The sequence below is a fragment of the Crocuta crocuta genome, unplaced genomic scaffold, assembly GCF_008692635.1.
Source record: "Crocuta crocuta isolate KB4526 unplaced genomic scaffold, BGI_CrCroc_1.0 scaffold55, whole genome shotgun sequence".
Classification (NCBI taxonomy): Eukaryota; Metazoa; Chordata; class Mammalia; order Carnivora; family Hyaenidae; genus Crocuta; species Crocuta crocuta.
In genome coordinates, this window is record NW_027530512.1 from 2,753,695 (window position 1) to 2,780,784 (window position 27,090).

At 37.4% G+C, this 27,090-nt stretch overlaps 1 protein-coding gene across 2 annotated transcripts in view; it reads right to left on the bottom strand.

The window, feature by feature from the left end:
• The window catches only part of PALS1 (protein associated with LIN7 1, MAGUK p55 family member), a 65,795-nt gene extending 48,762 nt beyond the window's left edge, over positions 1 to 17,033 (bottom strand). The window contains exons 1-2 of one of the 2 annotated variants that reach the window (XM_077767136.1): positions 16,946 to 17,033; positions 5,986 to 6,513 (exon numbers count right to left, since the gene is read on the bottom strand). In XM_077767136.1, coding sequence (XP_077623262.1) covers positions 5,986 to 6,352 — 367 coding nt within the window. In that variant the 5' untranslated portion in view covers positions 6,353 to 6,513; positions 16,946 to 17,033. The remainder of the gene's footprint in view (positions 1 to 5,985; positions 6,514 to 16,945) is intronic. The other variant, XM_077767137.1, reaches the window with a different exon arrangement.
• Between the last annotated feature and the right edge of the window lie 10,057 nt (positions 17,034 to 27,090).

The window sequence follows — 27,090 nt, forward strand, 5'->3', positions numbered from 1 at the left end:
GCTTAGTCGGTTAAGCGTCCGACTTTCGCTTAGGTCATGATCTCGTGGTTCGTGGGTTCGAGCCCCACGTCGGGCTCTGTGCTGACTGCCAGCTCAGAGCCTGGAGCCTGTTTCAGAGTCTGTGACTCCCTCTCTCTCTGACCCTCCCCTGCTCATGTTGTCTCTTTCTCTCTCTCCTAGAAATAAATAAAGCATTAAAAAATTAAAAAAAAAAAAAAGAGTTAAATTTTAGGAAGGCAAATCATAAGAGACTCTTAAATAAACCGAACAAACAAACTGAAGGTTGCTGGAGGGGAGGTAGATGCGGAGATGGGGTAAATGGGTGATGTGCATTAAGGAGGGTACCTGTTGGGATGATCACTGGGTGTTATATGTAAGTGATGAATTACTAGGTTCCACTCCTGAAACCATTACTACACTGTATGCTAACTAACTTGAATTAAAAAAAAAAAAGTTAAATTTTAGTCAAAACTACAGTGTGCCTCATATATATTTATACTTTTTCACCTGGTCCCCAAGAAAATTCAGAAACTGGAGGCTCAGAAAAGTAACCTGTCTAGCATCAACAGCAATTAAATGAAGATAAAAAGTATTTGAACTCTACATCTTCTTACAGATACCCCTTTCCAATATTCAGTAATGTGCATTTTTGAACATATCATGACATAATGATGCAAGTCTTTTTAAGAAGAGAAAAAGCTAGGGGGGCCTGGGTGGCTCAGTTGGTTAAGTGACTAACTTAGGCTCAGGTCATGATCTCATGGTTCATGAGTTCAAGCATTGGGCTTTGTACTGACAGTTCAGAGTCTGAAGCCTGCTTCAGAGTCTGTGACTCTCTCTCTGCCCCTTCCCTGCTCATGCTATGTCTCTCTTTCTCTCTCAAAAATAAACAAACATGGGGGCACCTGGGTGGCTCAGTCAGCTGGGCATCCGACTTCGGCTCAGGTCATGATCTTGCGGTTTGTGGGTTTGAGCCCTGCGTCGGTCTCTGTGCTGTCAGCTCAGAGCAAGGAGCCTGTCTTCAGATTCTGTGTCTCCCTCTCTCTCTGACCCTCCCCTGCTCATGCTGTCTCTCTCTCTCAAAAATAAATAAAACATTTTTAAAAAATTAAGAAAAAATAAACATCAAAAAATTTTTAAAAGAGAAAAAGCTACAACTTATTAATTTTTAAAAAAGTTTTATTATTTATTTACTTTGAGAGAGTGAGGAAGCGCGTGTGCATATGGGGGCAGGGAAGGGCAGAGAGGAAGAGAATCCCAAGCAGGCTCCATGCTGTCAATGTGGAGCCTGATACAGGGCTCAGTCCCACAAACCGTGAGATCATGACCTGAGCTGAAATCAAGAGTTGGACACTTAAATGACTGAGCCACCAAGATGTCCCAAAATTTATTACTAATTAATAGGTAAAATGAAGTTTTTGATGCATTGTGTCAAAGACTGGTAACAGTTAAATTATTTTTCAGTAGAATTATGCATATTTAACCAAACATTACATGTCTATACACATATCCTAATGAATTTTCTAATCTTTATGTTAGATTAGCTCTAATTTTAGCAATCTGAACAAATGAGAAAATTTTCAAATAAACCCAACATGTTAAAAAATTAAATCTAGCACCAATAAGTCTAATTACGTCACTCAAAGAAAAAAAAGTTCCTCAAAGAATGGCTAAAAGAAGTTGGTAACATCTATAGCAGCTGAGCAAAAATTTCATAATAATTAGCTTCTCAGAAGTAGGCTGAACTCAAGGTTTATTGGCACTGGAAGTTTCTTGGTTGCCTTTAAATAAACGCTGCTTAAAGCCAATCTTTAAAAAAGCTTATCACAATCTAACAAAGTTCTAGTATATCCCATGGTCAGTCAGAAGTCAAATAACATCAGAAAGAAATGTAGAAGAGATATTTTACTTTGTAACACCAAATACAGGAATACTATTATTGGCTTCATAGCTGAATATTCAGAGATACGGCAAAAATATGCAGATACTAATCAAGACTGCTATTATTAACACAGTGAAATATTTTATTCATCCTAGTTTTCTGCCCCTTGGCGTATTTTTTATCTTCACACTAACAACATCTGGTGTGAATCAAAAAGCCCCTCTTCACTTTCAAGGGTCTCCTTATTAAACACAAAACAGACAGCTCACCATGAGTGTGTCTGGGTGGGTGGGTGTGCCTTTCCTAAGGTCTCTTCATATGTGATAGATGACTTTATTCCCTTTTAATTTTCTACTGTATCTACTTGTCTACAACCTTGGCCCCAAATTACTTCTATGTGAATACAAAAACAAAAACAAAAAAACAGTGGCACCTGTAAACTATAGGTATCTGAAAATGAGTCTACTCTACTTCATCCTATACTAATCTGCTTTCTGTTATTTTCTCAGGATTTCTCTCACAAAGTAGTTTGTTTTGCTTATGAATGAGAACAATCAGATTTTATTTGTAGCAAAGCAAGTTTTAATAACTCATCCCAATCTTAAGGAAATCTTCCCTAATATATCTACTTTATTATAATATATAATACTAATATTGATCATTTATTTGAAATTAAGTTCCCACATCACTATTTTCTAATTTTCAGTAAGATTCTAACTACTTTTAAGAAAATTCAGTTCATCCTTTCGGAATATTTTCTATCAATTCCATCACTGCACTTTTATTATTATACAGTGTCTAATTTATAAATCCTTTCATTAAAAACCACTTTCCAGACAATTAAATTATCAACTTTTCTAATCATGTTTTCAATTCTTAAAATAGTATTTTCTCTACTCACAGATAAATGATGATGTGCCACTGGAAACTGAGGGCTCCCTCTCAAGTAAATAAATTAGTTGTCCCATCCTTCCCGCATTTAAAACAAGGTAGCTGTTTCTGGCTGTGAAAAAGGCTTCTGAGAAGGTGCCTCCTGGCATGTGTTTATTAATCAAAATACTGGCAGGGAGACACATACAACTTTAAGGGAGTACTTCTGCTGTAGTCTTATGTGTTAGCAAATTATGTACACGAATAGTGTTTGGTACAAAGCTATTAATACACTTCATTTCAAAACAAAAAATTAAAACTTAGTATATTCGAAAATTGAAGCTTTGATAGTAACTCTGTAACTTACACTAACTTTTCATGTTTCCTACAATTAACACATTTGTGTTGAGTCTATTAACATTAAATTTATTACTTATTTCTCAAAATATTAAATATTTTCTCCTACTTAGGAACGGAATCACTGGGCACTTGGGTGGCTCAAGCCGGTTAAGTGTCCGACTTCGGCTCAGGTCATGATCTCACAGACTGTGGGTTTGAGCCCCACATCAGGTTCTGTGCTGACGGCTAGTTCAGAGCCTGGAGCCTGTTTCGGATTCTGTGTCTCCTTTTCTCTCTGCCCCTCCCTTGTTCTCACTCTCTCTCTCTCTCTTCTCAAAAAAAAAAACACAAGAAAACAAACAAAAAAAATGTTAAAAAAAAAAAAAAAGAACTGAATTACAGATACCTGGTACTACATTTTTAACTACTTTAAAATATGTAAAACAGTCTTAAGTTCAAGGACTGCACAAAGGCATTTTTGAAAACACAGTGTGCTGCAAATTCCAAGAAAATATAGCTGTCCTTTAATCTATACTTACAGCAAATTTAGCCAAGCAAGATATAAACAGAAATAGGAAAAAGCAAAAAAAAGGTTTCACTGAAGTGAATCTGGCTTAAGCATTTTTTTTTTAAGTTTATTTATTTTTTGAGACAGAAACAGAGCACAAGCAGGGGAGAGACAGAGAAAGAGGGAGACACAGAATCCTAAATAGGCTCCTGGCTCTGAGCTGTCAGCACAGAGCTGGACATGGGGCTTGAATTCATAGGTCGTGAGATCATGACCTGAGCTGAAGTCAGACACTCAGCCAACTGTGCCACCCAGGCACCCCTGTATATGTCTCTTTACTGAGATTACATGAATATTACCTATTAGATGGACAATTATGCCTGATCTAAGTAAAGCAAATGGACAAGTACATTAATCTTAAAGAAATTTAAACAAAAAAAGGAAAAATCAATCCAGGCTTAGGTTGGATATATTATAATGTAAATATTTTCCAAGTCATAGAGAATATTTACCAGAAGATTTTAATAAAGAACAATGGGAGTGGTGGGAGATGAGGTAGAGTAAGAGGTAATCGAGAATAAAACATTTTTACTCTAATGAAACTCTCTGGGGGAAAGGGCATAAAATTTCTTCAGGAAAAAAGGACATAAAATTTCTTCAGGTAAATAACGTATTTTGAAAATATGCAATTAAATAATTATAACACCTAAAGGCATTTACCAGACTCACTATCACTGAACACTATCTCTGATTTCTTAAAACACAGAAAGGCATGCACACTGCTTCCTGTCAAGAAATGTGGCTCCTTAATAAATTTATAAGAAAGAAAAGAAAATGATGTGATATAGTAGAAACTGTTTCAGACTTAGAACACAGACTTTGTGAGGAACCAATCTAGTAAATGTGTATGGTAGCTTTGGGGAAATTAGAAAAAGGTATTCCATTCCTGGTAGCCAGAGTTCTAGTTCAATGAGTGAAGAACAGGCTGAACATCATTCTTTACCCAAGCTCTTTATTTTTTGCAGTACACCAACTGCATATCTAGATCAAGCAAATTCAACCTTAGCTCTACCACTTAATAGCTTAGAATCTTGAACAAAGAGTTAACCAAGTTTCAATTTCTTTACTTCCAAAATGCAGATTACAAAGTCTTATTAACAGGATTATTCTGAATATCATATAGGATGGTATTTGCTCTACTACAGAGCACAGAGCTCAACAGATACTTAAATTTTTTTTTAATGTTTCTTATTTATTTCTGAGAGAGAGAGAGAGAGAGAGAGAGAGAGAATGAGCAGGGAAGGGTCAGAGAAGAGAGGAAGACACAGAATCTGAAACAGGCTCCAGGCTCTGAGCTAGCTGTTAGCACATAGCCCGACACGGGGCTCGAACCCACGAACCATGAGATCATGACCTGAGCCGAAGTCGGATGCTTAACCGACTGAGCCACCCAGGCGCCCCTCAACAGATACTTAAATGGATGGCAGAACCACAAAGAAAACTTCCTGAAGTATCTCTATTTTCACATCTATAAATAATAGACTGCCAAGAAACAGAATACTTAATCTCAGTTAACATGGTTTTAAAGGAACACAAATTAATGTATACCTCTAACACCAGTTCACTGATCATTCTTGTGGATGTGCAGGAAGGGAGGACAATAAGTTCAATGATCACATACTCTGTTTGAAAACATACATCTGATGTCAGTCTCTCTTGTAGATTCAGAATGCCTATTAGTGCTCTAAAGGATCTAAAGTCCTGTAATAAGAGGTTTAATTTATTTAGCCCACTGTTCTTAAAAAATTATTTGATCACAGAATTCTTTTTTGTTTATCTCTAGTAATATCTCATGGCACTAGTTTTTTGGTTTTTTCACAGAATGGAATTTGGAAATTCTGAGGCATGTTTTGTGTGTATGATGCCATACAAACAGTTCCAGTTCTTCTTATGGGCAGTCATTAGAGAAAATCAAATAGATTGTAAGCTACAGATGTTAATTTCGTTACTATTTTACAAACTATAAGGAAATCAGAAATTCAAAATCTGAAAACTGCTTTTCAGTAATTTTGATATAAAAGTTTGGGTTTGAAATAAAAGGTGAATTTAAGGCTATGTTAGGCTGTATGTAGAAATTTTTAATTCAAAGATTATATCTAAAAACCATGTTGTAGTGACTCAATTTTTAAGCCGTATGCTTCAGCTCTATGTAACTAAAAGTAAACAGTGATAGTTATATGGCCTTTCCAAGAAAGAACTTATCTTGGTCTGAATTCAAGTTGCTATTACTTAAAATTCTCTTATACCCCTTTCTTCCTATACACATTTATGTTAAGGCAAGAGAAACAAAAGTAAAACATTTTCCGTAATTCTGCGTATTACTTACCTAAAATTTTCACAGCATAATGAGGACTTTCTAAGACAATTCCTTCCTCTGTATCAAATATAGGGTTATCTATTCCAGTCTTTGGAGGAATCTGGGCTAGTTTCTTAAGTCTCATAGAAGAATTAAGGTCAAGTTCTTGTTTTTTCCCTTCTTCCTCTCGCCTACGCCTCATGTCTTCCTGTTGTTGCCGAATACGCTCCAATTGCGCACTTCGACGTACTGGCATCATCCTGGTGCCCAAATCTCCGGGGCAGTCAACAGCCATCTCTCGATGCTTCTGATGTTCCTCTGGTGATGCAAGATCAACATTTTTTACTTCGCTGTCTGATTCCTCAGTAACATGCCCATTCATATGGGATGTTGTCATGGTTATCTATAAAAACCTGTACCACTTTATAAATCAATTTCTCCTATAAAGCCAATCTCTTGATTCTGTAGTATAAAATCCATGTTACTTCAAAAAAAAAAAAACAAAAAACAAAAAACTTCTCACATAATAATGCTATGAAATGTATCCATGAAGGAAATCTAAGGGGAAAGATGAGGGGAAAAAAGTATAAGAATTACAATATAAAAACATTTTACACTGCTCACTTCTAATCTATGCACAATACAGTAACTCATAAGTGTACATTATTTGGCTATACATTATTAAGTACTTTCATTTTACAGATAATGCTGAGGAAATCAAAATATTAAAAGAAAATCCTCTCCCAAGAATTTGAAGCATACTTTTTATAGCTGAGAAAAATCATGTATTGAAAGTTTAGCAAAGCGAGAAAGTAAGAAAGTTTTGGGTACTAGTCTAGTAGAGAATAGGTTGCTTAAGGTATAAAGATATTTTAGTCATCTTTGTATAGCTGCTTCAACACAGTAATTTATCCTCAATTAATGCTTAAGATTGAAATAACTTCCTAGTTAACTGTTAAAGAAACTGCCATATAGCAAGCCATCCTGGTGGGTCACTTGAGATTAAGGCAGTATTATGGAGGACAATTTACTTTTAGGAGTTTATGAGATGCAGGAGATACCTAATGAAAAAGAAATTTTTAATTAGCAGTTAAGGCATCTATAGGATAAAACCATATGTGGGTTTATCAGTCTTTAAAACCAGTCACATTAAAAAAAGAATTAAAAGTTAATTTTTTACAAGGATTCATACAGAAAAAAATAGTATCTGTCACCACTTGAAAAAAAAATTTAAAGTCACAGTGTACAGCAAATAAGAATATATAGGGCTTTGGGGCACCTGGGTGCTCGGCTGAGCATCTGACTTCGGCTCAGGTCATGACCTCACCATTCATGGGTTCGAGCCCCACATCAGGCTCTTTGCTGACAGCATGGAGCCTGGAGCCTGCTTTGCATTATGTCTCCCTCTCTCTCTGTTCCACCCACTCGCACACTCAGATCTCTCTCAAAAATAAACAAAGATTTAAAAAAAATTTTAAATACACACACACACACACACACACACACACGCACACACACATATATATATAGGACTTAGAGACCAGAAAACTGAATTTTAATTCTGGCTCTGCCACTTCCTCTAACTCAATGATTTAAGGCTAGTCATTCTCTCTCTGAACCTCAGATTCCTTTGGAAAATGTATTCACAGGATTATTCTGAGTTGTAAATGAGATAGTATATGCAAGTTTTAAAACTAAAGTACATATATACACATTAATTCTTAGCTTTAATTTGATTCTCTAATTTTAAAAATCCTTCAACATATTTTTTTTTATTTTTAGAGAGAGAGAGCAGGAACTGGGGAAAGGAGCAGAAGGAGAAAGAGAATCTTAAGCCAACTCCATGCTCAGTGTAGAGACTGATGCAGGGCTTGATCTCATAACCTGGGCTGCAATCAAGAGTTCGACACTCAACTGACTGAGTCACCTAGGCAACCCTCCTTCAACATATTTTAGACAAGAAAAATATTTTATGGATGACACTGGCTTTTTATCAAGCTATTTCCTAGGCATAAATAGGCAGATTGTTTACATATGTGTAAACCCACACATTAAATCTAATTAGTCTTGTCTGCTCAAGACTTTAAAAATATTTACAATAATAAACTTACTACCTCCTTGAGTTGAGCATCATTTCAGTAAACAGGTTGGTTAGAGCACATGCTGACTCAGCAAAAGCTGAGTTTTTCAGATAATATTCTTAAATGCCAGCCAATCTTTCCTCAAACAAACATCTTGTCACAGACTTCTTAAACCTACCTAGACTATGAGAAAAACCACTAGACCAACAAGCAGAACAGATGCAAGCTACATAAGTCACCAGAATTACATTTTCACAAGAATTCTGGTAGACTTTTCTGTCTTGTATCCAAATTTTAACTTCTCTCTTTATAACTATGTGACTTACACATAAATACCTTACTTATAATTAGATTGCCTTCTTTTTTGTTAAAATGAGAACTATCAAAATTACGTTAGGCTGTTTTTTTAAAATTTATTTATTTTGAGACAGAAGGCGTGAGCAGGGCAGAGGCAGAAAGAAAGGGAAAGAATCCCAAGCAGACTCCACACTCTGTGTGGAGCCCAAAGTAGGGATCAAACCCATAAATCAGGAGATCATGACCAAGACAAAATCAAGAATCACACTTAATTGATTGATCTACCCAGGCCCCCCACGTTAGGCTATTCTTACATTTTATATATTGACTATATGTAATGTAAATTCAGCTTATATAAGTTCTCATTATACCTAAGCAGAAACTTATGTGAGAGTTACTATAGTGCTATACTTAATTTTGATTTTAAAAATCTAGGGGTATACATACTTCCAGAAAATTAAAAGTCTGAACTCTTCCTCTAATATTTACTAGATATTAAAAATCAAATTTAATAATGTACTTTTTGCCTTTAATGCTATTCTACAAAATTATGATCTGAAATTAAAATTCTCAGTGTAAAAACTATAAGGCTGTGTCCATATTCACTGTATTAGATCATCGGGGAGGGGGAGATTATAGCTGATGCAAGAGGGACTGGGCCAGGTGATCTGGGTCAGAGTTTTGATGCTTAGACTTTATTATACTGGTCTTTCTTGATCTAATCTTTTGCCCTCAGAAAAATTTCTGCAACCTGATATTAATCCGTTCAAAATTCCATTTTGGTCATTTCCCTTAGAGTGTTCAGTCTCCTGGGATAGAGAGTAAAGAAAATGAATGATTATTCTTCCCCAGTTAGTTTCTCCTCATTAGAGTCTTAAATTCATTAAAGACAGAAGTCTGGTCTTATTTTTATACTCCCTAGTGCCTAACACAATGCATATCATAAAGAGAATGCCCAGTAAATATCTGTTCAAGTAAGAATGTCAGAAATTCAGAGGACTACACAGACCACAGACTCTAAAACTTAGTATGTGGTAAGGACTCACAGTAAACACTCAAAATATAAGGATATATTGCTTTGAGCAACATTTCAAAGAACAAAAAACTGGCCAGATAGAAGAGTGTGTTCCAGGGGTGCCTGTGTGGCTCAGTCAGTTGAGCGCCCGACTTCAGCTCAGGTCATGATCTTGTGGTTTGCAGGTTCAAGCCCTGAGTCAGGTTCTGTGCTCAGAGCTCAAAGCCTGCTTCTGATTCCAGGTCTCCCTCTCCCTCTCCTCTGATTACGCANCTAGAAACTAAAAAACAAAAAAACAACAAAAAAACCCAAAAACATTAAGACCTTGATTTACTTGATACTAAAGGAGACTAATCTTCTTTGTGTTATTCTTTTGCATCCTTGCACTCAACCTTAATTCCTCACAGCTTCTGATGACTTCTGGGTCTCCCTTTTTGTTGTTCTCCCCATGGAAACATTTATAGTGAGAGTGACCCTTTTCTTCCAACAAGTAGGAAGAAAAACAAATAGCATAAATATGTAAAAATATTTACCTTGGTATAAAGTTTCTGTGGAAGTAACCAATCATGTTCAGTGTTGGAAACAGAAAAATAGACATTGTGTAGTGTTGATTCTATAAGCCAGTACAATGTTATGAAGAACAATTTTGCAAAGTCTACCAAAAATTTTAAATAAACCAAGGGCGCCTGGGTGGCTCAGTTTGTTAAGTGTTCAACTTCAGCTTGGGTCATGATCTCACAGCTCATGGATTTGAGCCTCACATCCAGCTTTGTGCTGACAGCTCAGAGCCTGGGGCCTGCTTAGGATTCTGCGTCTCCCTCTCTCTCTGCCCTTCCCCATTCGTGCTCTGTCTCTGTCTCTCAAAATTGAACAAGTGTGAAAAAAACTTTTTTTAATTTAAAAAAATCCTATGATCTCTTAATTCTTTTTCTAGAAATTCATCCTATAAAGTATGTTTGGAACAATCTGGGTATGTTATTCTATGTTTTTAACTATAAATATAATAAAACCTAAATACAGATCAGACTTCCAATAAAAATTTATCACTCTATAAAATTTTTTAAATGTTCATTTATATTTGAGAGACAGAGTACCAAGCGGGGGAGGAGCAGAGAGAGAGGGAGACACAGAATTCAAAGAAGGCTCCTGGGCTCAAAGTCNTGTGGTTTGCAGGTTCAAGCCCTGAGTCAGGTTCTGTGCTCAGAGCTCAAAGCCTGCTTCTGATTCCAGGTCTCCCTCTCCCTCTCCTCTGATTACGCATGCGTGCTCTCTCTCTCTCTCTCTCTCAGAAATAAATAAAACGNTGGGCTCAAAGTCATGAACTGTGAGATTGTGACCTGAGTCGAAGTCATATGCTTAACCAACTGAGCCACCAGGAGCCCCTGAAAATTTATCATTCTAACTGACATGTGTCATCAGTGTAAAATATACACTGAATTTCAAAGACTCCATATAGAAAAAAAAATGGATGTAAAACATGTCATTACTTTTAATATACGTGGAAATAGTAATACCTTATACATTATGTTAAATAAAGTATACTATTATATTGCAACTAACTGTTCCTTTTAAATCTTTTTTAAAAAGTTTAAAAAATGTAATGTGGCTGCTAGAGATTGAAGCTCTGTATGGAACAAAAAGCAAGTGAATAAAGATAGTTTCAGAATGGTGTTTATAGATCATACCATTTTTATAAATGCACATAAAAGATGTTTACAGGGCTCAGTCAGTTGGGCATCTGACTCTTGATTTCAGTTCAGAAATTTGAGCCCTGCATCGGGCTCCATACTGACAGTGTGGAGCCTCCTTGGGATTCTCTCCCCCTCCCTCTTTCTCTGCTCCTCCCACACACTCTCTCAAAATAAAAAATAAAAACCTAAAGAAAAAATAAAAGATGTTTATAAAATTATTAACAAAAAATTTAGAAGAATAAATACAAAACTGTTTTCACTTAATATCACTTAATATCTCTGAAAAATAAAGATAAAAGACCTCTCAAGTTTTACTTTCTACTTCTACTTCTGTACTATTTGGATAATTTATAAAATGTTGACAAAAATGTGTTATTCTTATAATTTGGAGGAAAAACACAAAGATATTTACTTTTGAAAGAAAAAAACATAGAAACTTTAAATTACAACTACTTTCTTAAAGTCTATAAAAGTTCCCAGCAGCAACAAAGCCCTTTCAAGAGTTCTGGAATCTTTTAACAAAATGAAGTAAAAAAAATATTATCCCTAAGGCCCTAAACAATTTCATAAATAATAAAATAAGAATTCCTAAAGAAAAAAAAAAGAATTCCTTTTTTTAAATTATTATTTTTTAATGTTTTATTTATTTATGAGATAAGGAGACAGCGTGAGCAGGGGAGGGTCAGAGAGAGAGGGAGACACAGAATCCAAAGCAGGCTCTGGGCTCTGAGCTAGCCACCAGCACAGAGCCCAACACAGGGCTTGAACCCTCGAACCTGAGATCATGACCTGAGCAGAAGTCGGACACTTAACTGACTGAGCCATGCAGGTGCCCCAAGAATTCCTAAATAAAGCACTTAAATAGTCATTAGGAAAGGGACTCATACTCAGAACTGACTCTACCACACAATAATGAATATATAACATCTTTACTTAAAAATGACAGGAAACCATAAGAATAAGAGCAATAAGGGGCACCTGGGTGGCTTAGTCANATTTTAAAAAGAAGAGTCTGTTCCAAGCAGGGAATCACATGACCAAAAAGAATGAAGAGTATGAAAATATGGCACTTTCAGAAAACAGAATAGAATACAATAGTATGGATGTGACAATGAGAGCTTATCATACATGAGTAATGATAAAACTGCAAAGGCAACCATGGGGCCAGACTGAGAGAATTTAAGAGCTAAAGACTTTAATCTTTGTCCTTAAAGTTGTAAGAATTATTACAGAATTTAAAGCAGAGCTGAAATTATCACATTCACTCTTCCAGAAATATCACTCTGGTAAAAGTGTACAAGACTGAAGGGTGGTAATGAGACCAGTTTGAAGGCAACTGTAAGAAATGGGGTACTGAACTAAGACAGTGAAGAAAGAAGAAAAGTTATATTGAAAAAATATATAGGTTACAGAATTACTAAAGCTTGGTGTCTTTATTTCATATAGCCAAAAGAATCAAGAAAGAGGAAGAGGAGAAGAAGGAAGCAGCAGTAGTAGTAGTAGCAGTAGTAGTAGTAGTAGTAACAATTACAAATTTATTTACTGAGCCACTTACAGAGAATATTGCAAACACTTTACACAGTATTCACTTATTTAATCCTCGTTACTATTCTAAATATAGTTCCAAATATGCCCGTTTTGCAGATGAGGAAGTAGGTCTTCATGATAAAATGGAGAAATAAAAAAGAGGCCATATGAACAAAGTCAGGAAGATAAAACATATGGGGAAAAGTACAAATAAGGCTAGTTGAACTAAAGCAGCTTGTACAAGAGAATAGTGGCTAGAAAGTCTGCTGGGGTCCAACTTTAAGGAAGGTCTTAAATATACGTCCTTAATTCTCAAAACAGTAAGAAAGCCATCAAAGATTTAGAAAAGAGTGATTCGTACATAAACTTAAATGAGCATTTATTCTTGGGTAGGTACTACAGTTATAGAGATAGGATCCCTGCCTATTAGTCTAGCTACCAAAAGGTCCTACAGGGATCTAGAAATTAATGAGAGTTATACTCATTGTTTCCCTTTAATCCCCTCATATTCTCCTTAATCCTCTACTACTCTCAATTCTAATTAATGCCATTATACCTAACCAGTTACCCAAGACAACATAATGTTTAAGAGAACACTCTCCAGAATCAGACTACCTAGGATTTAATTTTTGCCTACTCTCCTTTTATTATTTAAAAAACATTTTTTAATGTTTAAAAAAATTTTTTTTTTTTTTTTTTTTTGCGAGAGAGAGAGAGAGAGCACACAAATAGGGTAGGGGTACAGAGAGAGGGACACACAGAATCTGAAGCAGGATCCAGGCTCTGAGCTGTNGCAGGTGCCCCAAGAATTCCTAAATAAAGCACTTAAATAGTCATTAGGAAAGGGACTCATACTCAGAACTGACTCTACCACACAATAATGAATATATAACATCTTTACTTAAAAATGACAGGAAACCATAAGAATAAGAGCAATAAGGGGCACCTGGGTGGCTTAGTCAGTTAAGTGTCTGACTCTTGGTTTCCAGTCAAGTTATGATCTCGAGGTATGTGAGACTGAGCCTACACCGGGCTGTGTGTGCAGAGCCTGCTTGAGATTCTCTCCCTCCCTCTCTCTCTGCTTCTCCTCTGCTAGCACATGCGCATTTGCGCGTGCGCTCTCTCTCTCTCTCTCTTTCTGTCTCTCTCAAAATAGATAAACACTGGGGTGCCTGGGTGGCTCAGTCGGTTAAACGTCCGACTTCGGCTCAGGTCATGGTCTCATGATTGGTGGGTTCGAGCCCACATCGGGCTCTATGCTGACAGCTAGCTCAGAGCCTGGAGCCTGCTTCAGATTCTGTGTCCTCTCTTTCTGANCCACAAACTGTGAGATAGTGACCTGAGCCGAAGTCAGATGTTTAACTGACTGAGCCACCCAGGCGCCTTACTTACTCTCCTTTTAAAAGTCTCAAATACATATTCCTCCAAATTTTAGGACTCCCCAAACTGGTTCTGTGCCTACTCTGGAATCCCACAATCCCTATCACATCTCTGATCAAACCAGACTATAGCTATTTGTATCTCTGTCTACCCCATCAGACTAGAAGCACTGCAAGGTCAGGAACCACACTGACTCATCTGTAGATCCATGATATTGCCTAGCATAGGTGCCAAGCAAATAGGAAGGCTTCAGAATAGGAACCCAAGCAGCGTGACTCCAGGACCACTATCTTTGTGTTAGTAGGTAGGTAACAAATATTATTAAGATGGAGAATACAAGAGAAGAAGAATTAGATAGAAGAGGACAGAAATTGAAGAGTAATATGGGTTTAGTTTTAGACACATTAATTTCAAGGTGACTGCAAGTCATATAGGTAAATGCCTGTCCTATTCATCTCTAAAGCCCTGATATCCAGTAAGGGATAAATACTTATTTCAGTATTTGAGTAAATCACTCATTTGTTCAATACCTCTGATGGCTTCCATATTGCCTAGAGAACAGAGTCCCAACTCAGAAGTTAAATCCAAACTTTCTAATTGTATCTTTTACTACTTTCCTGCACAAACCTTCTTAGTTTCCTTATTTATGCCTATCTCCTATCTTTTTTCTTCCTGCCCAAGTGCCTTATAAAATAATACGAACTGCTTCTCCTCTCATCTTCTGCTTTCAAGATCGACCATAAGCCCCTGTTTTCTTTAAGAAACCTTTCTAGACCACCTCAATTAAATAATGATCTCTTTAAACAACACCCCGAAAGACTTATAATGCTCATGAGTTAATTCATGAGGGCCATGAATGTTAAAAGTTCTTCCAGAATCAAAGAAACATTATACTATGTCCTATAGTTCTAGCATCAAGATCATTATAATTCTCAAAGCGTTAATACTCCAGCTCATATATGTAGTCAGTACATACCAATAAAATGTGGCAGTCCAAAGGAATTCTACTATCCCTCCCCAAAACACCGCCCCCCCCCACACACACACACAAGAAAAAGAAAAAGAAAAGAAGAAAAAGAGAAAGAGAAAGTCCTTTGACAATCCAGAAGCTGGTAAATAACTGAACTAAATAATTACCTCCTTATATGTAAGTAAAAGACCAGGACCTTATGCAGATAATGTAGTTACAAATTCCTGGGCCTTAGAGTATTCCTCTCTTCTCAGTCTTCTAGTTTTAAGTTGTTTTTATTATTTTTTAATGTTTTATTTTATTTTTGAGAGAGAGAGCAGGAGAGAGGGGGACAGAGGATCTGAAGTGGGCTCTGTGCCAACAACTATGAGCCCGATGCCAGGCTCAAACTCATGAAAGGTGAGATCACGACCTGAGCCAAAGTCGGATCCTTAACTGACTGAACCACCCAGACGGCCCAAAAATTGTTTTTAAAATGCCTCAAAAGCCCACATTTCAAATCCTCATCAGACTCCCAGCTCATACCCCAGCCCATGAAAGAAAACAAAAGAAAAAATAAGTTAAAACTTTTTAACATAGTCCAAAAAATAAGAAAATGAATTTTCAGGTTGGCAGGCCAAAGCTGTTCAATGCTAACTTCAAACCAGTTGGGGAGAAAGACCTTTGCTTATGTGAGTTGGCTATACGAGAAGGGAGTAAAAGGAAGCTAAATAAGCTTCAAGTAATTACAAATGATTAAGATTGGGGGGCCTGAAATAGCCTCAGGGATAGAGGTCCACTGAACTCCATACCAAGAAAGAGAAACATTTGTGTGACAGCTGGGGAACATGAAGATGGTTGTCTACACTANTGTCTCTCTCAGAAATAAATAAAACATTTTTTAAAAGTTTAAAAAATAAAATAAACATTCAACATCAACAACAACAAAAAAAGTAAGAGCAATAATAAGAAAAACTTCAAATGGGACCACCTACACTTTAAAATACAAAAGTCAAGGGGCACCTGGGTGGCTCAGTCAGTTAAGCGTCGGACTTCGGCTCAGGTCATGATCTTGCCGTGGTCTGTGAGTTTGAGTCCCGCGCAACAGGCTCTGTGTTGACAGCTCAGAGCCTGAAGCCTGTCTCAAACTCTGTTTCTCCCTCTCCCTCTGCCCCTCCCGCTGCTCACTCTCTGTCTCTTTCTCTCTCTCAAAAATAAAGATTAAAAAAAGTTTAAAAAGTAAAATAAAATACAGAAGTCAAGTTCATAAATTTGATAGCATTGATTCTTTCATCATGTTAATAATGCACAATAACAAAATCTCAAAGAATCCCAATAACAAAATCTCAAAGAATCCCAATTAATCAAACTTGCATGACTATTCCTTTATTTTCTAAATACATATTTCTATACCTATTCCATATAGATTTTCTCCATTCCCGCTAATCTTAGGTGTCAATCCTTTAGTCAGTTACCTTCCCTGAAACACATGTATCACAAGTTTCAGGTCTGTAAAAATGCACTGTAAGAGATTCCAACTTTGACCTCAAGTAATTTATAGCTTATGAGAAAAAAATACACTCTAAAGGTCAGCAAATTAGTAGATGATTACCTAGACCTACATGGCTTATTGGTATGCAATTAAACAACTGGCCATAGAAAAAAAAAAAGAACAGTTTGCCTTGTCATTAAAGAACTACCAAATAACCATTTCTGAGTTATTAGAACAAGAATAGTAAGCAAAACTGGGGCACCTGGGTGGCTCTGGTTAAGCAGTCTGCCTCTGGATTTCAGCTCAGGTCATGATCTCACAGTTTGTGGGATCAAGCCCCACGTCGAGCTTCNCAAAAAACAAAACACCATTTCCCCCCCCAATTTATCCTTCCTCCTCTACTCCCACAAGTAATGCCCTTTGACTAGCAGCTGGGAAGTCTCATTTTAAGTGATCAGCATTCCTCTGACATTCTAAGAAGTTGGACTATTTGTTTCCATAGAAACAGCTTTGTCAGCTAACAGAAGATTCAGGCCAAGAATAGTGAAAAGAACTTACGTTATGCAAATTGGAAAGCACTTGTCTACTATCCTCTTAGCTTTTCTTCACTGTTTATTTTCCCCCCGCAGAACTCAGGCTAACTTTCTTACTCTGTAAAACAGAGGAAAATCAAGTGTAAAGGTTTGCACTGTTTTTTAGAGGGAGTGAGAAACGTTAACTGATTAAGATACCTAATTCTGTTTGCATATGCCTAGGATTTCTTGGTATGAAGCAGCAAAAATGCAAATCCTCCTATATTTACTGGACATCAATTAAAGTCAGTGCAAATTACCTGAAATCAGTGAGGACAAAGAGGTAAACATAACTGGAAAGACCCTTTACAGATTACTTTTAATGATAACCTTTTGACCTCGAGGTAAAGGCTCAAACAAAAACGCAGTTTATACTTTTTCTTTAACTATAACTTCTGATCAATTTCATTTAGTTTTATTTAGTTTTTAGTTACTTATTTTGAGAGAGCAAGAGAGAGTGTGCAAGTGGGAAAGGGGCAGAGAGAGAAGGAGAGAGAGAATCCCAAGCAGGCTCCACACTATCTGCACAGAGCCTAATGCAGGGCTCAAACTCAAGAACCATAAGACCATGACCTGAGCTGAAGTTGGACACTTAATCCACTGAGCCACCCAGGTGCCCCTGAATTAACTTTAAATATTAAGAATAGCTTATGACTCTGAGAGAATGAGAAGTGAAGGATCCAAAAAGATCCAAAGGAATTTGAGAGGCAGGAACCATAGTTAATTCAGAGAGGGAGACTTTTATGCTACACTGGACCAAGACAGAAGGGGGTCCTGTCCTAATGGAGCTTACTTTCTGGCAGAGTAATAGGTACTAAAGAACAGATATATGATAAGATGACTCCAGGTAAAGAGTTTAAAAAAAAAAAAAGTGAAACAGTAATATAATAATGATTTTTTAATTTTTAAAAAATGTTTTATTTCTGAGAGAGAGAGAGAGAGAGAGAGAGAATGAGCAGGGGAGGGNTTGTGGGATCAAGCCCCACGTCGAGCTTCTTGCTAATAGCACAGAGCTTGTTTGGGATTCTCTATCTCCCTCTCTCTGCCTTTCCCCAGCTCATGCTCATGCTCTCTCCCTCTCTCAAAATAAATAAATAAACTTCAAAAAAAAAAAAGAATATTAAGCAAAATTAATAACAACTACTCCTATCTATTGCTATCTACAAATCTGACTAAAGAGGAACAACAGAGTATTTCCAGGACCAGAGGTAGAGTTATATCAACAGAACAGGAAAGAAGAATCTACGAAAAAAGACTGATGAGGATGCAAATGTCACCAAGTTTGGAATCCACTGAACTTTTAGTACTGCAGATTCTGATTTTGACCAGTTAGTATTAGAGGGCAAGAAACATAAGGGGAATATTATGCAACATGAGTAATAAGAACAAAAGGTTAATTTTAAAGATTGCTGTGCTGCAAAATCTACAGTTAAAAAGTTATTTTTAAAGCACACTTTCATCCAACAATTTAAGTACCCACTTGGCACAAAAGCTTGGATAGTTGCTGGCAAGAAAAAGATTGCTAAGGCAGAGTCCTTATCCTTAAGAAACTTAAAATCTAGTAGGGTAATCAGATAAGCAAATAAACAAAATCCTATACAACTGCATGCTATTTGGTAAGTGCTATACTACAACTGCAGAAAATGCTACAAAAATTACCTGGAGAGGAAGAGCATTCTAACACAACCACACTGATATTTGTAAAATTAAACAAATGCTTTATCTAAATATAAGACTTTAAATCATGGGAATAAAACTCAATTCTGTGAATGCCTATTTAAAAGTGCTCAGTAAAAACCTACGGAAAAATACCCTAGAGTAATGCTTGAGTAATGCTGAGTAAAACTTGCCTCAATACATATGTAAGCTGTTTATAAATAAGGCAATAAATTATTTCCCCCCACCGACTTTCACTATTAGTTCAGAAATGAAAAGAACACACAATTACACTTTTTCATCACTGACTCAGTCTGTGACAACTGATTCACACAATTCCTATAAAACTGCTGAATCAAATTATTGTTAATCATACAATCTACTAAAAAACTATTAAAATATAATGCAGTTCATTGCTATTCCACATGAATGTCACAAACTAGGTTTTTATATTCTATCTTCCTCTTATCTAACATTTATAAGGTGCTTAATAAACACAAAGTCACTATGCCACTTATTCTTCATAGAGCATCTCAGTTAATCCTCAAAATAAGGCCCTGAAGGGTATCAGAATATGCTACCCCAAAATGTGACACTTTGGCATAAGGGTTTTTTTTGAGTTAAAGGGAATTAAGAAACAGCAGAGGTGGCTGGGTAGCTGAGTTGGCTGAATTACGGACTCTTGATTTTGGCTCAGCTCATGGTTTCATGGTCACGACCCTTGCCAGCTCCATGCTGGACACAGAGTCTGCTTAGAATTCTCTCTCCCTGTATCCTGGGATAAGCCGGCCCTGGCCACAGCACAGTGAGACCCCTCTTTGAGAAGATCACCGTGGTCAAAAACATGGGGGCCTCTGAAGTATGGGGTTTTGAAACACAGCCCCGCCTTAGATAAAACTCTAGAGAGAGGCACCACCTCGTAGGTGGACAGCTCAGACACAGAGGGAAGGCAGGAAGCTAATGGGGGGCAAGGGGAACCCGAGAAGGATGACTGGTCGCTCATCTGTGAGGGCATTAACTTCCCACTCTGGAGACTAGAAAACAGGATGAAGCCATTTTCACCATTAGCCCACAGACACTGATTGACCCCAGTGAGCTACAGAGTGCCACCAAGTGGAGAATGAAGCTGTTACACCAAGCCCTGCCCCACTGTACCCTCCAGGCACATCTCTACTAGAGCAAGTTGGTCGGAATATCAGAGCAGCAGGCTCCTCCCCCAAGAAGACCAGCACAAATCCCTCCGAGGAGTTTAGACCGTATACTGCTGCAGTTTCAGCTCTAGGGGAAACTGGATCTAGCTTCATCTGGGTTTGTTCATTTGCTTGTTAATTTTTGCTTCTTGAATACAAAAGCGAAATTTATTATTTTATTTTGTTAATTTTAATTTTTTTTTCCTCTCTTCTCTATTCTCTGTCAATCTTCTTTTTTAAAATGTTTAGGGGTGCCTTGGTGGCTCAGTTGGTTAAGTGTCCGACTTCAGCTCAGGTCATGATCTCACAGTTCGTGGGTTCAAGCCCCACATCAGGCTCTGTGCTGACAGCTAGCTCAGNGCTCCAGGCTCCAAACTGGCTGTCAGCACAGAGCCTGACAGGGGGCTCAAACCCAGGAACCGTGAGATCATGACCTGAGCCGAAGTCAGACGCTTAACCAACTGAGCCACCCAGGCGCCCCTAAACAGTGATGTTTAGAAGGGGCAACATTNCTCTCTCTCTCAGAAATAAAAAACATTTAAAAAATTTTTTAAATAAAAAAATATTTATTTTGAGAGCGAGAGAGTGAGCGAGAGAGAGCGCGAGCAAACATGCACGCAGGAGCCAACAAGGGTCAGAGAGGGAGACAGAGAATCCCAAGCAGGCTCCACTCTGTCAGCACATTGCCCCAAGTGGGGCTTGATCCCACGAACTGCAAGACCATGACCCGAGCCAAAACCAAGAGTNCAGTGATGTTTAGAAGGGGCAACATTAGATGAGATGGCCAGGGAAGGCCTATTTCAGGAGTTGATATTTGCAGTGAGACCTGAATGACAAAAAAATGAGTCAGCTGTGGGAAGATCCAGAAATAAAGGGTTCTAAGTTTAGGGAACAGAAAGTACATTTCTATATGAATATCACCAGGAATCTCAATTTCAATATATCCTAAACGAGCTCAACTTCTTCCCTACTACTGTTAGTTATACCACTATCTCCAAGACCTTTATCTTTTTCAAGCCCTATTGTCAGTTGCCAAGATCTGTGGATTCTACATGGTTTTTAGAATCCACTGAAGGGTGGCAAAATATGCCACCCCAAAATATCCCACTGGAAGATAGTGTTCAGAAAATGAAAAGGTATGCTAAAAAGTGGGAGAAATATCTGAAAAGATTTATGTCCAGTATAAATACTTATAACCTATCATATCAAATAGTCTAATTTTTTAAAATAGGGCAAGAGATTTGACTGCTTCACAAAAGAAGATATACAAGTGGCAAAAATAAACATTTCAAGGGGCTCAGTTGGTTAAGTGTCCAACTCTAGATTTCAGCTCAGGTCATCAGCACATTGCCCCAAGTGGGGCTTGATCCCACGAACTGCAAGACCATGACCCGAGCCAAAACCAAGAGTTAGATGCTCAACAGACTGAGCCACCCAGGTGCCCTTCTATCAAGCTTCTCTTAACAAGGAGACTAAAACACACTTTTGGGTTTAGCTTCCTTTACTTGATTTTTAATTTTTTTATTTCATTTTATTATTACTATTGTTTTCCCTCCTCCAAAATGCCAAGACAGAGGAATTCACCTCAAAAAAAAAAAAAAATGACAGCCAGGGATTTAGTCGATGCAGATATAAGTAAGATATCTGAACTGAGATTTAAAACAATTATTATAAGGATACTAGCTGGACTTGAAAAAAAGCATAGCAGACATCTGAGAATCCCTTTCTGCGGAGATAAAAGAACTAAATCTAGTCGGCTTGAAACTAAAAATGCTATAACCGAGATGCAAACCCATATGGTGACATAACAATAAGGATGGATGGGGCAGAGGAGCAAATTAGCAATATTTCCAATAAGATTATGGAAAATAATGAAGCTGAAAAGAGGGAAACACAGGTAAGGGATCATGAAGGTAGACTTAGGGAACTCAGTGACTTATTAAAACATAGTAACATTCATATCATAGGGGTCCCAGAAGATGAAGGCAGAGAAAAAGAGGAAGAAAGTTTATATGAGCAAATTATAGCTGGAAACTTTTCCTAACCTGGGGAAGGACATGGACATTAAAATCTAAGAAGCACAGAGAACTCCCATTAGAGTCAACAAAAACCAACCATCACCAAATAGTCAAATTCACAAAATACAAAGACAAGGAAAGAATCTTGAATGCAGCAAGGGAAAAAAGTCCTTAACTTACAAGGGAACACAGATCAGGTCTCCAGCGGATTTTGTCCACAGAAACTTGGCAGGTCAGAAAAGAGTGGCAAGATACATTCATCGTGCTGAACGTGAAAAATATGCTGCCAAGAATACTCTATCCAGCAAGGCTGTCATTTAAAATAGAAGGAGAGACAGAGCTTCCCAGATAAACAAAAACTAAAGGAGTTGGTGACCATGAAACTAGCCCTACATGAAGTGTTTTTGTTTTTTTAAACCCAGGTTAGTTAACATATACACTAACCCAAGTTAGTGTAATAATGGTTTCAGGAGTAGAATTTGGTGATTGATCACTTACACAGAATACCCAGTACTCATCCCAAAAAGTGCTGTCCTTAATGCCCATCACCCATTTAGCCCATCCCCTTACCCAACATCCCTCTAGCAACCCTCAGTTTGTTCTCTATATTTAAGTTTCTTCACTGGATATTGTATGTAAGTGAAGAATCACTGGGTTCTATTCCTGAAGCCAATACTACACTGTATGTTAACTAAATAAATTAAAAGCAAAAAAAAAAAAAAAAAAATCTCTTCCAGTTTGCCTCCCTCTCTGTTTTTGCCTTACTTTTCCTTTCCTTCCCCTATGTACATCTGTTTTGTTTCTTAAAGTGCTACAAGAAATTTTAAGGGGGACTCTGAGTGGAGGGAAAAAAATTAAAAAAGACCTAAAGCAACAAACACTAGAAAGGACCAGACAGCATAACCAGAAACACCAACTCTAGGGGTAACATAGGGCACTAAATTTGTATCTTTCAATAATTACTCTGAATGTAAATGGACTAAATGCTCCAAACAAAAGACATATNTGTGGGTTCAAGTCCCATGTTGGGCTCTGTGTGGACAGTATGGAGCCTGCTTGGGATTCTGTCTCTCCCTCTCTCTCTACCTCTTCCCCATTTGTGCACACACTCTCTCAAAATAAAAAAAAAACTCCAAAAAAAAGAACATTTGGAAAGAAACTCAAAATAACTCTTTATAAAAGACCAATGTATATTCATATGCATTATGTATTCAAAACGATTCATAAACTGACATTATATTTTTAAAAACCTGCAAAATGAATGAATGGTCTTCACAAAGAAGGAATTTTAGCTGTATCTAAGTAAATACAAGTTAAAATTCAAATATATTTGGGCTACTCATACAAAGTATTAGCTCAGAAATTATTACTGACAACTTTTTTTTTTAATCCAGTGAGAAGATTCTTCATTTGTTTATATCAAACACAAAGTTGAAGGTCTTCGGAGATATTCAAGACTGCAAATTCACAGCAGGAATTGGTTAAAAGCCAAACGGTATCAAAGATATCAAACGGTTGATTACTTGAACTCCCTATTATCACCTTCAACAACCTGGTAATAAAAGATTAAATGAGTCCAAAAGGTTAGGAAAGTTTCTGAAAAAAGTATTAGGACAAAAGGTAATTTACAACATTTTTAAGTCAACTAGAAATAGATTTTTAAACATGCGGGATAAAATTATTGCCATATTATGGCTTTTCAGCATATTGCCACCAATCAAGAATATATATGGCCTAGTTGGATAACAAGAACAGTCTTGATAAGGAACAGAGCCAGAATAAGAGATAGAAGATAAAGCCAGAGTTGACTCTCAATGGTAAGCTAAATTGTTTGAATTTTCTCTTGTAAGCAATGGGAAACTATGGGTTTCTCAGTTAAAAACAAACAAACAAAAAGACAACCAAAAATGGGCTTTTTAGAAAGTCACATCTACACTGTAACCAGAGTTGACCAGGGGAAATATAAGTAGAGCGGCCAAGAGAGATGTTTTAATACTTTATGCATGGGAAGATAAAGGAAGTAGCAGAAGGAATGAATAAGGGATAACTTCCAACAATGGTTATTACAAAGAATGATTTGACAGGATTTGGAGACCAGGAGCCAAATATAATTCTAAAATACTGAGCACGACGACTGAACTCAGGAGATGTTACGGGACCTTAAAACAGAACTCAGAGAATAAGGTTTTTCCCCTTGAGAGGGAGAGGAGGAGGATGGGGAAAACTGGAAAAGATGATAAACTCCATTTTACTTTTTTAAAGTTTGTTTATTTATTTTTGAGAGGAGGGGAGGGAGGGCAGAGAGAGAATCCCAAGCAAGCTCCACAGTGTCAGCACAGAGCCTGATGTGAGGCTCAATCTCACAAAGAGATCATGACCTGAGCTGAAACCAACAGTGAGACGTTAACTGACTGAGCCACCCAGGCACCAGATAAATTCCATTTTATTTATTTATTTTTAAATTTTTTATAGTTTTTTTTTTTAATTTTTTATTTATTTCTAGGAGAGAGAGAGAGATAGACAGCGTGAACAGGGGAGGGTCAGAGAGAGAGGGAGACACAGACTCTGAAACAGGCAGTCAGCACAGAGCCCGACGCGGGGCTCGAACCCACGAACCGCGAGATCATGACCTAAGCGAAAGTCGGATGCTTAACCGACTAAGCCACCCAGGCGCCCCTTTTATAGTTTATTTTTGAGAGAGAGACAGAGCACGAGTGAGGTAAGGGCAGAGAGAGGGAGGGAGTCACAGAATCTGAAACGGGCTCCAGGCTCTGAGCTGCCAGCACAGAACTCGATGTGGGGCTCGAACCCATGAATCACGAGATCATGACCTGAGCCAAAGTTGGACACTTAACTGACTGAGNAAATGGACTAAATGCTCCAAACAAAAGACATATGGAGGTGCCTGGGTAGCTCAGTTGGTTGAGTGTCTAACTTTGGCTCAGGTTATGATCTCATGGTTCGCGAGTTCGAGCCCACGTCAGGCTCTGTCTTCAGCTCAGAGCCTGCTTTGGATTCTCTATCCCCCCTCTCTGCCTGCACCTCCCCCGCTCATGCATATGCACTCTGTCTCACATTCTCTCTCAAAAATAAATAAATATTTTTTAAAAAATCATATAGTATCAGAATGGATTAAAAATAAACAAGATCCATCTATATGCTACCTATAAGAGACTTACTTTAAGTTTATTTATTTAAAAGAGAGAGAAAGAGAAAGCACACACACATGCCAGTGGAGGGGGGACAGACAGAGAGAGAGAGAGAGACAGACAGACAGACACAGAGAGAGAATTCCAGGCAGCCTCCAAACTGTTAGCACAGAGCCTGACACGGAGCTCAAACTCACAAACTATGAGATCATGACCTGAGCCAAAGTAAGATGCTTAACTGACCTGAACCACCCAGGCACCTGTAACTCATTTTAGACCAAAAGACATCGACAGATCAAAAGTGAGAGGATGGCAAACCATCTACCATGCTAATGAACATCAAAAGCAAGCTGGAGTAGCCATATTTGTAACAGACAAACTAGATTTTAAAACAAAACCTATTACAAGAGATGAAGGGCATTAAATCATAATTAAGGGGTCTATCCATCAGGAAGATCTAACAACTGTATTTATGCCCCCAACTTAGAAGCACGCAAATATATAAATTAATAACAAACATAAAGAAACTCCTTGAAAAAAAAAAAAGAAACTCATTGATAATAATATAAAAATAACAGGGGACTTAACACCCTACTTACAGCAATGGACAGATCACCTAAGCAGAAAATCAACAAGGAAACAAATGGCTTTGAATTACACACTGGACCAGATGGAATTAGCAGATATGCTCAGAACATTTCATCCTAAAGCAGAATACACATTCTTTTCAAGTACATCATGGAATATTCTCTAGATCATATACTGAGTCACAAATCAGCCAACAAGTACAAAAAGACTGAGATCATACTGTGCATATTTTCAGACCACAACGCTATGAAACTTGAAATCAACCACAAGAAAAAAATTTGAAAAGCTCTCACATACATGAAGCTTAAAGAACATCCTATTAAAGAATGAATATGTTAACCCAAAAATTAAAGAAGAAATAAAACAATACCAAGAAGCAAATGAAAATTAAAACATGACGATCTAAACCTTTGGGATGCAGCAAAGGCCGTCCTAAAAGGGAAGTATATTGCAATTCAGGCCTATCTTATGAAGCAAGAAAGGTCCCAAATACACAATCTAACCTTACATCTAAAGAAGCTAGAAAAGGAATAGCAAATAAGGCCTAAAGCCAGCAGAAGAAGGGAAATAATAAAGTTTAGAGCAGAAATGAATGATATAGAAACATACAAAAATCCAGTAGAACAGATCAACGAAACTAAGAGCTGTTTTTTGAAAGAATTAACAAAACTGCTAAACCCCTAGCCAGACTTACCAAAAAGAAAAGGCCCAAATAGATAAAATCACAAATGAAAGAGAAGAGATCAGAACCAACACCACAGAAATACATGCAATTATAAAAGAATACTATGTAAAATTATATGCCAACAAATTGGGCAATTTGGAAATGGACAAATTCCTAGAAACTCACAAATTACCAAAACTGAAACTGGAACAGAAAATTTGAACAGACCCATAACCAGCAAAGAAACTGAATCAGTAATCAAAAAATCTCAAAACCGGGGCGCCTGGGTGGCTCAGTCGGCTAAGTGTCCAACTTTGGCTCAGGTCATGATCTCACAGTTTGTGGGTTCGAGCCCCGCATTGGGCTCTGTGCTGACAGCTAGCTCAGAGCCTGGAGCCTGCTTCTGATTCTGTGTCTCCCTCTGTCTCTGACCCTCCCCTGCTCACACTGTCTCTCTCTCTTTCTCAGAAATAAATAAACCACTAAAAAAAAAAAAAATTTTTTTTAAATCTCAAAACCAACAAAAGTTCTGGGCCAGATGGCTTCCCAGGAGAATTCTACCAGACATTTAAAGAAGAGTTAATACCTGTTCTTCTCAAATGGTTCCAAAAAACAGAAATAGAAGGAAAACTTCCAAACTCATTCTACAAAGCCACCATTACCTTGATTCCAAAACCAAAGACCCACTAAAAAGGAGAATTATAGGCCAATATCCTTGATGAACATGGATGCAAAAATTCTCAGTAAGATATTAGCAAATTGAATTCAACAGTACATTAAAAGAATTATTCACCATGATCAAGTAGGATTTATTCCTGGGCTGGAGAACTTGTCCAATATTCACTCATCAATTAGTGGGATACAAC